Below are 13,750 nucleotides of genomic sequence, written 5' to 3'. Positions count from 1 at the left end.
CTACATTACACTTATTAACCCCTAATCTGCCGTCCCCAATGTCGCCGCCTCTATACTATAGTTATTAACCTCTGGCCTCCCACATCACTAACACTACATAAATATATAACCCCTAACCCTAACATAACCCTTAAATATAATTAAAATAAATCTAAATTAAACTTACAATTATTACCTAAATAATTATTAAAAATAATTCATTAAAACTAAATACAAACTTACCTATAAAATAAAACCTAAGCTAGCTACAATATAACTAATAGTTACATTATAGCTATCTTAGATTTTGTTTTTATTGGTAAGTTTGTATTTATTTTAACTAGGTAGACTAGTTAGTAAATAGTTATTAACTATTTACTAACTACCTAGTTAAAATAAATACAAATTTACCTGTAAAATAAAACCTAACCTGCCTTACAATAAAACCTAACATTACAATAAAATAAAATAAAAATTAAATTAATTAAATAAAATTATCTAAATTACAAAAAAAATAAACACTAAATTACACAAAATAAAAAACAAAATTATCAAAAATACAAATTACACATAATCTAATAGTCCTATCAAAATTAAAAAGCCCACCCAAAATTAAAAAAAACTAGCCCACACTAAACTGCCAATGGCCCTTAAAAGGACCTTTTGCAGGGCATTGCCCCAAAGAAATCAGCTCTTTTACCTGTAAAAAAAAAAAAAACAACAACAGTAAAACCCACCACCCACACAACCAAACCCCCCAAATCTAAATAAACCTAAGCTAAACATTGCCCTGAAAAGGGCATTTGGATGGGCATTGCCCTTAAAAGGGCATTTAGCTCTTTTACATTGCCCAAAACCCTAATCTAAAAATAAAACCCACCCAATAAACTCTTAAAAAAAACTAACACTAACCCCCGACGATCCACTTACAGTTTTCGAAGACCGGACATCCATCCTCATCCAAGCGGGCAGAAGTCCTCCTCGAAGCTGGCAGAAGTCTTTATCCAGACGGCATCTTCTATCTTCATCTGGCGCGGAGGGGGTCCATCTTCAAGACATCCGGCGTGGAGCATCCTCTTCTTACGAAGTCCGCTGGAAAATGAAGTTTCCCTTTAAGTGACGTCATCCAAGATGGCGTCCCTCCCTTACATTACGATTGGCTGAGAGAATTCTATCAGCCAATAGGAATTAAAAGGGAAAAAATCATATTGGCTGTTGCAATCAGCAAATAGGATTGAGCTTTCATCCTATTGGCTGATCCAATCAGCCAATAGAATGAGAGCTCAATCCTCTCATTCGATGGATGAAGATAGAAGATGCCATCTGGATGAAGACTTCTGCCCACTTGGATGAAAACTTCTGCCGGCTTCGAGGAGGACTTCTGTCCACTTGGATGAAGACTTCTGCTGCCTGGATGAGGATGGATGTCCGGTCTTCGAAAACTGTAAGTGGATCGTCGAGCGTTAGTGTTAGGTTTTTTTTTAAGGGTTTATTGGGTGGGTTTTATTTTTAGATTAGGGTTTTGGGCAATGTAAAAGAGCTAAATGCCCTTTTAAGGGCAATGCCCATCCAAATGCCATTTTCAGGGCAATGTTTAGCTTAGGTTTATTTAGATTTGGGGGGTTTGGTTGTGTGGGTGGTGGGTTTTACTGTTGTTTTTTTTTTTTTTTTACAGGTAAAAGAGCTGATTTCTTTTGGGCAATGCCCTGCAAAAGGTCCTTTTAAGGGCCATTGGAAGTTTAGTGTGGGCTAGTTTTTTTTATTTTGGGTGGGCTTTTTTATTTTGATAGGACTATTAGATTATGTGTAATTTGTATTTTTGATAATTTTGTTTTTTATTTTGTGTAATTTAGTGTTTATTTTTTTTGTAATTTAGATAATTGTATTTAATTAATTAATTTAATGTATTTTATTGTAATGTTAGGTTTTATTGTAAGGCAGGTTAGGTTTTATTTTACAGTTAAGTTTGTATTTATTTTAACTAGGTAGTTAGTAAATAGTTAATAACTATTTACTAACTAGTCTACCTAGTTAAAATAAATATAAACTTACCTGTGAAATAAAAATAAAACCTAAGATAGCTACAATGTAACTATTAGTCATTTTGTAGCTAGCTTAGGGTTTTTTTTACAAGTAAGTATTTAATAATAATAAATAATAATGGTAAGTTTAATTTAGATTTATTTTAATTATATTTAAGTTAGGGGGTGTTAGGGTTATGTTTGGGGTTAGGTTTAAGGGTTAATATATTTATGTAGAGTTAGTGATGTGGGAGACCAGATTTTAGTATATTTAGTTGTGGGGGGCTTGCGGTTTAGTGGTTAATAGGTTTATTATAGCGGGGTTGTCGGTGGACGGCTGATTAGGGGTTAATAATCTTTAAATAGTGTTTGTGATCCGGGAGTGCGGCGGTTTAGGGGTTAATAGGTTTATTATAGTGGCAACGATGTCAGGGAGTGGCGGAATATGGGTTAATAATTTTTTTAAGTGGCGGCGATGTCCGGAGCAGCAGATTAGGGGTTAATATTTTTATTATAGTGTTTGCGATGCAAGATGGCCTCGGTTTAGGGGTTAATAGGTAGTTTATGGGTGTTAGTGTACTTTTTAACAGTTTAGTTATGAGTTTTATGCTACAGCTTTGTAACGTAAAACTCATAACTACTGACTGTAGATGGCGGTACGGATCTTGTGGTTATAGAGTGTACCGCTCACTTTTTGGCCTCCCAGGCAAAACTCGTAATACCGGTGCTATGGAAGTCCCATTAAAAAAGGACTTTTTTAAAAGTGCGGTACTGACGTTGCGTGACGGCCAAAAAGGTGTGCGGTACAGATATACCTACAAGACTTGTAATAGCAGCGTTAGGGAAAAGCATTGTTATGAAGCATAACAATGCTGTTTCACTCATAACGCAAAACTCGTAATCTAGGTGAATGTAATTCAGAGGTTTTCTGTGGGAAAGATAAGCCTTCTGGCCTGTCTAGATTTGTTAATGAACTACACAATGAGCTATTTTCTCTCTTTCTCTCTCTCTCTCTCTCTCTCTCTCTCTCTCTCTCTCTCTCTCTCTCTCTCTCTCTCTCTCTATATATATATATATATATATATATATAGACAGTATAAACACACACACATATCAATATTTTCCATACACAAAACTATATGTATGCAGACAAACAAACACATACTTACACAACTATATATATATATATATATATATATATATATATAAAGTCCAATAAACAGCTGACACTCTCTTGATTTTCCAAGTGCTTTATTTTGCACAAAATAAACTGGTTTGTTTTGTGCAAAATAAACGTGGAAAATCTAGAGTGCCAGCTGTTTATTGGAGATATATATATATACACTCACACAAACACACACAAAAACACTATGTGCTGTTAACCGCTAATAAACCATATAAACCAATTAAAAAGTGACCTCACATACCATTTGTTATAATTTACTCAAACACCAAAGCCAAATGTACAAATTTCCCTTCGTCAAATGCATAACTAGAATGAAAATAATTCTGAAAAGACTCCCTCTTTACACAATGACAAGATGGCTGTACATGCAACATATTGTCATGTGCATGTTCAGGAAGAGGAGCAATAGTAGGAAAAGTGTGACATATAATTAACAATCTTACCTATATAGGACTATATTATGAGTGGAGCGGTCGTTAGCGCTCGTGTTCAAGCATTAAAACCACTTTTTTTTGCAATCCGTGATTCCAGTGATTCACCTTCATATTACGGTAAAGTAAAAATGTTTGCGCTCTCGCGTTCGCAAAGTTGCAGTAGCAAATAGATTTTGAGAAGTCGCAAACACAAAATTGCATTTCCCATAGACTTCAATGGAGCTGAAGAAGTTGGAAAAAAAACAACAGTCGGGCAAACACGATCGCAGTTATTTAAAAGCGCAACATAAGAAGAGAATATTGCATATTTCAGAATCCAATGTTCTGCACATAGCAGAATATGTTCTATTTATTCTTAAATATATATTTATATATATCTGATTGATTGTTGCACAAATATATATTTATAACTATATACATACATGATTATACATAGATATATACAGATTATATATGAATATCTTTTTAAAAATACCTACACCTAAATTTAGAGTTTTGCGTTAGAAGGGGTGCGTTAGCTACGCATGTTAGACATGAACCCCGAGTCTAAACACCCCTAACCTCACACTTATTAACCCCTAATCTGCCGCCCCCGCTATCGCTGACCCCTGCATTTTATTATTAACCCCTAATCTGCCGCTCCGGACACCGCCGCAACCTACATTATACCTATGTACCCCTAATCTGCTGCCCCTAACACCGCCGACCCCTATATTATATTTATTAACCCCTAATCTGCCCCCCCCCCACGTCGCCGCTACTTTACCTACACTTATTAACCCCTAATCTGCCGACCGGACCTCTCCGCCAGTATAATAAATGTATTAACCCCTAAACCGCCTCACTCCAGCCTCAAAAACCCTATAATAAATAGTATTAACCCCTAATCTGCCCTCCCTAACATCGCCGACACCTAACTTCAAGTATTAACGCCTAATCTGAAGACCGGACCTCGCCTCTACTATAATAAATGTATTAACCCCTAAAGCTAAGTCTAACACTAACACCTCCCTAAATTAAATATAATTTTTATCTAACGATATTGGATATTCCAATATCTAACGATATTGGAACAGCCAATAGAATGCGAGCTCAATCTGATTGGCTGATTGGATCAGCCAATCGGATTGAACTTGAATCTGATTGGCTGATTCAATCAGCCAATCAGATTTTTTCTACCTTAATTCCGATTGGCTGATAGAATCCTATCAGCCAATCGGAATTCGAGGGACGCCATCTTGGATGACGTCACTTTAAGGAACCTTCATTCGTCGGGAGTCGCCGGAAGAAGAGGATGGATCCGCGTCGGCTGCTTCAAGATGGTCCTGCTCCGCACCGGACGGATGAAGATAGAAGACGCCGCCTGGATGAACATGTCTACCGGTCCGGATGTCCTCTTCTTGCCGGATAGGATGAAGACTTCGGACCCTCTTCTGGACCTCTTCTTGCCGGATAGGATGAAGACTTCGGACCCTCTTCTGGACGGATCGGTGATACCCGGCATGGTGAAGATAAGGTAGGGAGAGCTTCAGGGGCTTAGTGTTAGGTTTTTTAAGGGGTGTTTGGGTTAGATTAGGGGTATGTGGGAGTGGGTTGTAATGTTGGGGGGGGTATTGTATGTTTATTTAAATGCAAAAGAGCTGTTTTCTTTGGGGCATGCCCCGCAAAAGGACATTTTAAGGGCTGGTAAGGTAAAAGAGCTGTTAACTTTTTAATTTAGAATAGGGTAGGGCATTTTTTTATTTTGGGGTGCTTTGTTATTTTTTTAGGGGGCTTAGAGTAGGTGTAATTAGTTTAAAATTCTTGTAATCTTTTTTTATTTTTTGTAATTTAGTGTTTGTTTGTTTTTTGTAATTTAGTTTAGTTGATTTAATTGTAGATAATTTTAGATAGTTTATTTAATTAATTTATTGATAGTGTAGTGTTAGGTTTAATTGTAACTTAGGTTAGGATTTATTTTACAGGTAATTTTGTAATTATTTTAACTAGGTAGCTATTAAATAGTTATTAACTATTTAATAGCTATTGTACCTAGTTAAAATAAATACAAAGTTGCCTGTAAAATAAATATAAATCCTAAAATAGCTACATTATAATTATTATTTATATTGTAGCTATATTGGGGTTTATTTTACAGGTAAGTATTTAGCTTTAAATAGGATTAATTTATTTAATAAGAATTAATTTATTTCGTTAGATAAAAATTATATTTAACTTAGGGGGGTGTTAGTGTTAGGGTTAGACTTAGCTTTAGGGGTTAATACATTTATTATAGTAGCGGCGAGGTCCGGTCGGCAGATTAGGGGTTAATACTTGAAGTTAGGTGTCGGCGATGTTAGGGAGGGCAGATTAGGGGTTAATACTATTTATTATAGGGTTTTTGAGGCGGGAGTGAGGCGGTTTAGGGGTTAATACATTTATTATAGTGGCGGCGAGGTCCGGTCGGCAGATTAGGGGTTAATAAGTGTAGGTTGGTAGCGGCGACTTGGGGGGGGGGCAGATTAGGGGGTAATAAATATAATATAGGGGTCGGCGATGTTAGGGGCAGCAGATTAGGGGTACATAGGGATAATGTAGGTTGCGGCGGTGTGCGGTCGGCAGATTAGGGGTTAAAAAAATGTATTAGAGTGGCGGCAATGTGGGGGGACCTCGGTTTAGGGGTACATAGGTAGTTTATGGGTGTTAGTGTACTTTAGAGCACAGTAGTTAGGAGCTTTATGAACCGGCGTTAGCCCATAAAGCTCTTAACTACTGACTTTTTTCAGCCAAGACTCTAAATACCAGCGTTAGAAAGATCCCATTGAAAGATAGGATACGCAATTAACGTAAGGGGATCTGCGGTATGGAAAAGTCGCGCCTGGAAAGTGAGCGTTAGACCCTTTCCTGACTGACTCTAAATACCAGCGGGCGGCCAAAACCAGCATTAGGACCCCTTAACGCTGGTTTGGACGGCTAACGCAGAACTCTAAATCTAGGCGATAGAACATATTCCCTTATGTACAGAATTCAGTACGTAACTGAACAAGAATGTACATGTAGCACTCAACAAACCTATATTTCAATGGTAATACACGTAGGAGCAGAAATGACAAGGTGCCAATGTAAGTATCTGGTTCAAGACTTTATAAAACTTAACTTTTATTAATAAAAAAATTAAAAAATAATGAAAAGAAGAAAGAGAACGTGGCCTAAATGTTAAAAACACAGTAACGTAGAATCCACTGGGCCTCTGGAGTAAGGTCAGTAGAAGAGCTCAATGCAATAAATAAGACTAAATCTCAGAGTCTCAAAAATAACAGACAGTACCGGGGCCGTAATATAAGTGACCTCAAGGGTGGTCTGTAAGGTAGAATTGTGTCCGGAATTTAATATATAGGGACTCAAATGTTAGGAGAGTTCCAACCAACACTATATTGTTATTAAAGTGAATAATCCATATTCATATTGTGTGGAGGTAAACAGGATATTCTCTAATACATAGTGAGTAATATGGTAAGTAAGAGCCCAGTCCACAGATGTCAATACAGATGCTATATATATAGAAATAGTGTAATGCAGCGGTAATAGGTAAGTATCCAACTGCCAGGCTGAGACCAGGGCGATTACTAGAATAACAGTATGCTCCAGGACACCCTACCACAACAGCTAAGAATTTAGCAATGGGGGACACCTGGGAAGTCTCATGTGCATGGTAATGGGATTCCCAGAATTAGATAAAAATATTAATATTGTGCATAGAATATGGGGTGTAAGAGGATTCCCAACTACAAAGTCAGTGGGCTAGATAACACTGATTACTATACGGTGCAGCAGAAAAAATGTACAAATGTGGAGGTGAATCGATTAAACAGGTATATAGTAAGTAAAAAGTGTGATTCACTTATAGCACTTATATAGTGTTGGTTGGTACTCTCCTAACATTTGAGTCCCTATATATTAAATTCCGGACACAATTCTACCTTACAGGCCACCCTTGAGGTCACTTATATTACGGCCCCGGTACTGTCTGTTATTTTTTAGACTCCGAGATTTAGTCTTTTTTAATGCATTGAGCTCTTCTACTGACCTTACTCCAGAGGCCCAGTGGATTCTACGTTACTGTGTTTTTAACATTTAGGCCACGTTCTCTTTCTTCTTTTCATTATTTAAAAAAAAAAATATTAATAAAAGTTACGTTTTATAAAGTCTTGAACCAGATTACATTGGCACCTTGTCATTTCTGCTCCTACGTGTATTACCATTGAAATATAGGTTTGTTGAGTGCTACATGTACATTCTTGTTCAGTTATGTACTGAATTCTTTGCATGCACTTCTCTTGTTTAATGTACAGCACCCATAGTTCTTAATACTCTACCCTATAAGTGGGGTCCAATCCTTAAAAATTATTTAGGACAACAACCTCTGTAGTAATTGACTGCAAAGGGCTCCATTGCACTTATATATGTCTATATATGTGTACATATGTATTTATGTATTTATGTGTTTATATGTATATGTCTGTAAATACATATATACACATATAAATACATACATAGATACATATGTGCACATACTGTGTGTGTATGTATATATATATATATATATATATATATAAACATATCAAAACACAGTACATACATATAATTTTTATTAGATGGTGTAACTGTACTTTTCAATGTATTTTCCAAGTTTTGTGACACATTTTTGACTTGTGTAACAGTCAACCAGGAATTTAACTTGTGCATAAACTCCCGTGTAAACCCGATATCGCTCGCGTGTAAACAATAGCGCTCCACTCATAATCTAGCCCATAGTGTTTAGCGATTTGTCTTTTTGTAGTAACTAATTTCTCATCTTCTTCTCACACAAGGGGCCAACAACATATAATAACACAGCGCTGTTTGAAGAGAGTGGTCTGATCCGAATCACTTTGGGAGCATCAACTGTGTCCTCGGTTAGCAGCGTACGCTCAGCGCGGACTCATTCCAGCCACCGAGCCTATCTCAGGTACATGCATCTGGGCCACAAGAGGTGGAGGTCTAACCAAATACAAGATTTACAGGTTTATATCTGCCAGAATGAGCTGGAATTTGGCTTTTTGTTTACGTCTATTTATTTTTATGTAAGATTTGTTAATAAAACTCAGGCCCTAATGATCAAAAAGTCTCCAGCTTGGAGAAGTACAGACTTCACAGGGGCTGAAATCACTGAATGATCAAAGAAAAAGGGCAGAACTCTCCAGCTCTGCAGAATGAATGTGCCCAGCTGATGTAAATGTGACATGGGAGATATATGTCTGCCCTCCTGGTGTAACACTTGAATTGTTGGCTAATGTATTTGGTTAGCGTGTTGCCCACCAGGTACATGCTTGTGTACTCCTTTAACATAAGCAAGCAACAGTAAATGGATTTTCTATTCAGTCTCATTAAAGGGATACTAAACCCAAATATATTTTTTTTATGCTTCAGGTCGAGCAGAAATTTTAAGCAACTTTCTAATTTACTCCTATTCTGAAATGTTCTTTGTTCTTTGCTATCTTTATTTGTAAAGCAAGAATGTAAGTTTAGGAGCCGGACCATTTTTGTTTCAGCACTTGGGTTGCGCTTGCTGATTGGTGTCTAACTGTAGCCACCAATCCAGGGTGCTGAAACAAAAATGGCCCGGCTTCTTAGCTTAGATTCCTGCTTTTTTAAATAAACATACCAAGAGATCAAAGAAAAATTAATCGGAGTGAATTAGAAAGTTGCTTACAATTGCTGCTCTATCTGAATCGTGAAAAAATAAATTTGGGTTTAGTGTCCCTTTAAGTTGTCACAGACCATGCTTGTAGCATGATAAAACATACTTTAACCCCTTAAGGACCGGGCATTTCAGACAAAAACTTCCCCAAAAGACCAGAAATTTTTTAGCATTTTTGCCATAACTACATTTAAACAGAAATAGAGCCTTTTTTATATTTACCTATTTAAACTTTATTATTATTTTTTAAGTAGACAACCCAAAGTATTGATTTAGGCCCATTTTGGTATATTTCACACCACCATTTCACCGCTAAATAAGATCAAATAAAAAAAAATTGTTAACTTTTTCACAAACTTTAGGTTTCTCACTGAAATTATTTACAAACAGCTTGTACAATCATGGCACAAATTGTTGTAAATGCTTCTCTGGGATCCCCCTTGGTAAGAAATAGCAGACATATATGGCTTTGGCATTGCTTTTTGGTAATTAGAAGGCCGCTAAATGCCGCTGCGCACCACACTTGTATTATGCCCAGCAGTGAAGGGGTTAATTAGGTAGCTTGTAGGGTTAATTTTAGCTTTAGTGCAGAGATCAGCCTTCCACCTGACACATCCCTCCCTGACCCCTCTAAGACAGCTCTCTTCCCTCCCCCACTCCCCAAAGTTCACCCCCATCTTAAGTACTGGCAGAAAGTCTGCCAGTATAAAAATAAGTTGTTTTTTTAATTTATATAGTACCCCCTTACCTCCCTGATCCCCCCCCCCCCAAACAACACTCTTACCCTCCCCCCCTCTACCTATTTGCCGCCATCTTAGTTACTGGCAGCTGTCTGCCAGTACCCAGTTTGCTGCAATTAAGGCAAACAATTTTATTTTTAAATTTAAGTACCCATTTTTTTCTGTAGTGTAGCTGCACCCCCTCAATAACCTACCCCCACCCCCTCCCAGATCACTTTCCCCCGCCAAAGGATCCCACAGTATACCCTTTATTGCCTCTCCTCCCTCCTCACTGTGACTTAGCACTGGCACTCTCGTGGGGCATGCAGAAATAGCACAATCTCACTATTTTGAGTTAGATTGCGGCAGAGAGAAGCCCAGGACTGCAGTGGCGCTGGTCGTTAAGGGGTTAATCATATTTATCTTATGATTTTTCTGCTAACTACTAGTTGTTGTTTTTTTCCCCCAGAGATACTATGGCTTCTCGGCACGGATCTGCATTGGATCACGGGCTACTGAGTCATCATTCCGGGCCCACTGACCTTGATGTAGCCATGTTTCATCGGGACGCTGGAGGAGGTAGGTGTAAGGGGGGGGGGGGGGTCTGCCAAGCTTAATTTGTCTATAAGAATCTCCCACTTTAAAGATTGACTGCGCTGGTTATATTTTTGTAGCTTTTTAAAGTGAAAAAAAAAAAATATATATATAATTAGTTTTCAAGTAAAACCACATATTTTTTTTTTTTTTTAAAGTGTATATATATTTGATAATAAAAGAATTATAATCCTAATTGGCATTGTCTCTTCCTCTGCCCCCTTCATTTCCTCTTTTGGCTGGGCTGTGATATATAGAGCAGTCACATCCTACATAAACTTTCTAAGGGCTTTAATGGGGCTGGACTTCAAGATTGTCATATGACACACACGTTGATTGGATGTTCACTGGAATTGTCATAAAAAAAAAAAGAATTCATCCAAGTGGGCCGGCATAACATTGCACTGATTTAACCCTTTCACAGATGGATTAAAAACAAAAAATGGTACATTTATTATTTCTTAATGGCAAAGATTAAATATATGGTGATTGATTAGTTAGGTTTACCATCACTTTAAGTAAACAGGTTAATACAACCGCAGAAAAAAAGTTTCAGGTCCTTTAGCTCCTAATCATGTTTATTTATCCTATTGCTTCTGGTATTTGTGAAACCAGTGTTAAAAAATGTGCAATTAATGCAAAGTGCTATTTGTTTTTAGATAAAAACTTTCACTAATTATAACCAGTAGATACAGAGCTAGAATAATCGATGCACCTGATGATAACCATCTATATATATGGGTTCCATTTATTAAAGTCAGGATACAGCTTTGGAGCGCCGTCAGTGCATGAGCAATTCTGCAACCGATGGTTAATAAGCTGCGCGGCGCTCATCAGACTGCTATTTTCTAACCTATATGCCAGCTCTGAGCTGCTAGATAGGGATGGGCGAATGTGCTGAAAGTCTAATTTGTTTGGTAGAACAAATAGTCCTGTGGGCATTTGTTTTGAACAATCAAATGTTGATAAGAATAAAAAAAAAACATTACAATGTAGTAATCAAATGTTATTTCCATTTTTCAAATGTTCTTAATTACATTGAATATCCACATTTGAAATTTTAAATGTAACATTCGATTTAACAAATACTATTTAGAAATTCAATAGTTCATATGGTTGGGAATTTAGTAAATTGATAACAAAAATAGATACAATTATATCAATTTAATTCTTTCTAATTCAAATATTACATTAAAGAGAGCATGAGAAATACTGTTACAAAGTGATTTGAATTTTTCAAATTTGAATATTGCGTAATTCAAATCGGATTATTAGAATCATTTTATTATTTTATTATTTTTAAAAATAGAAATACATTTCCATGAAATTAATTTTATAATGTTGAACAAACATTTTGAATTTGAAATGAACGAACGTGTAAAATTTGTTTTAGTTGCAAAACATTCGCCCATCCCTACTGGCACATTAAAATCACCCGGACTAGTCTGATTGGGGTGATGGACAGCCGCGTGATAGCAAGGGGTAGAGTTGCACAAGCAGTCACTTGTGCAGTGATGAATGCGGGGCATCACAGACATACAGATTCCCTTATTGTAAACCTGTCCGTTCGCACATTAATAAATGGAGACAACAGCATTACAGCAAGTACAGCTAGTAGAATGGTAGGTTGTGTAAGTAAAGGTATTTGCAGCTGCACCATGATCTAACAAAAGACTTAATGGCCAACATATGTGTAGCTTAGAGGAGAGAAGGGAGACAGGTGATATCATAGTAACTTTTAAGGAATGTAATAAAGCCGAGGGGATATAAGAGCAACACTGTCGTGTTAGAGGGCAGAATGTTCAGGGGTAATTTATTAAAGCACTTCTTTATAGAGAGGGTCAGACTGTCATGTTGGAGGGCAGTAGGTACAGGGGTAATTTATTGAAGAACTTCTTTATAGAGAGGGTCAGACTGTCATGTTGGAGGGCAGTAGGTACAGGGGTAATTTATTGAAGAACTTCTTTATAGAGAGGGTCAGACTGTCATGTTGGAGGGCAGTAGGTTCAGGGGTAATTTATTGAAGCACTTCTTTATAGAGAGGGTCATACTGTCATGTTGCAGGACTGTAGGTTCAGGGGTAATTTTATTGAAGCACTTCTTTAAAAAGAGGGTCAAACTGTCATATTGCAGGACTGTAGGTTCAGGGGTAATTTTATTGAAGCACTTCTTTAAAAAGAGGGTCAAACTGTCATGTTGCAGGACTGTAGGTTCAGGGGTAATTTAGTGAAGTACTTCTTTATAGAGAGGATCAGACTGTCATTGTAGCGGAGAGCAATATTAAAATACTCCCAATAACCGGACGAAACACAGTTTGGGAGTCAATAACTCACGACCCAGCCAGTTTTCAGGTTTAAAACAGAATGAACTTTATTAAAAAGGCTATGCCTAGTATTTATGCAGGTCTGACCTCCCAGATGGGGGGTTGAAAAGAATGTTGTAGATTAGATGGATGGAACACGCCTTTTGACATGATACAATAGAATACCTTGCTCAAGCTGATAACAACTTAACCACAGGACACACACTTGGCTCTTCTTATCACTAAGGCGTCGTCTCTCTAGATGTGATTGAACAATGGAATGGTAATCACTAGCTTTAATGAAAGTACACAATAGCTGAGACTAGTAACCTTGTCGTTCAAGAATAGTCTTCTTAAAGCTAAACACATTTAACTCCTTCAGTGCTGCCAGAAGGGTCTGTCACATCTACATAGCACACAATACAGCCTATAGACAACCTTTCTTACATTATAGTCCAGAAGTGGCTAGGTTTGCCACAATGCTCCCCCAGAACCAAGCCGGCATACACAGTCTGATCCCAACGGATCGGCTTGGGGATGTCCGGGGAAGCACTCACAGATCACTTTTCAAGTTCAGTTTGTCTGGACAACCCGTCGGCGTTACCGTTTTGTTTCCCTGGGCGGTAATGGATGGTAAAGTCGAAGGGCTGCAGCGCCAAACTCCAGCGCAGCAGCCTGGCATTGTCCCCGGCCACACGGTTCAGCCACACCAACGGGTTGTGATCTGTGAGTAAGGAAAAAGGTTGTCCATACAGGTACGGCTGCAACTTTTTGAGGGCCCACACCACGGCCAGGC

The 13,750-nt window shown here is 37.6% G+C and overlaps 1 protein-coding gene across 1 annotated transcript in view; it reads left to right on the top strand.

Annotated features, from left to right (window-relative positions):
- CELSR3 (cadherin EGF LAG seven-pass G-type receptor 3) overlaps positions 1–13,750 on the top strand; it is a 649,278-nt gene that overhangs the window by 350,183 nt on the left and 285,345 nt on the right. The window contains 2 exon segments of the mRNA XM_053689358.1: positions 8,471–8,607; positions 10,528–10,637. Of these exon segments, the coding sequence (XP_053545333.1) occupies positions 8,471–8,607; positions 10,528–10,637 (247 nt within the window).

Source organism: Bombina bombina, chromosome 7 (genome assembly GCF_027579735.1).
Source record: "Bombina bombina isolate aBomBom1 chromosome 7, aBomBom1.pri, whole genome shotgun sequence".
Taxonomy (NCBI): domain Eukaryota; kingdom Metazoa; phylum Chordata; class Amphibia; order Anura; family Bombinatoridae; genus Bombina; species Bombina bombina.
Note: the sequence above shows the minus strand (reverse complement) of the source record. Positions and strands in the feature narration are given on the sequence as shown.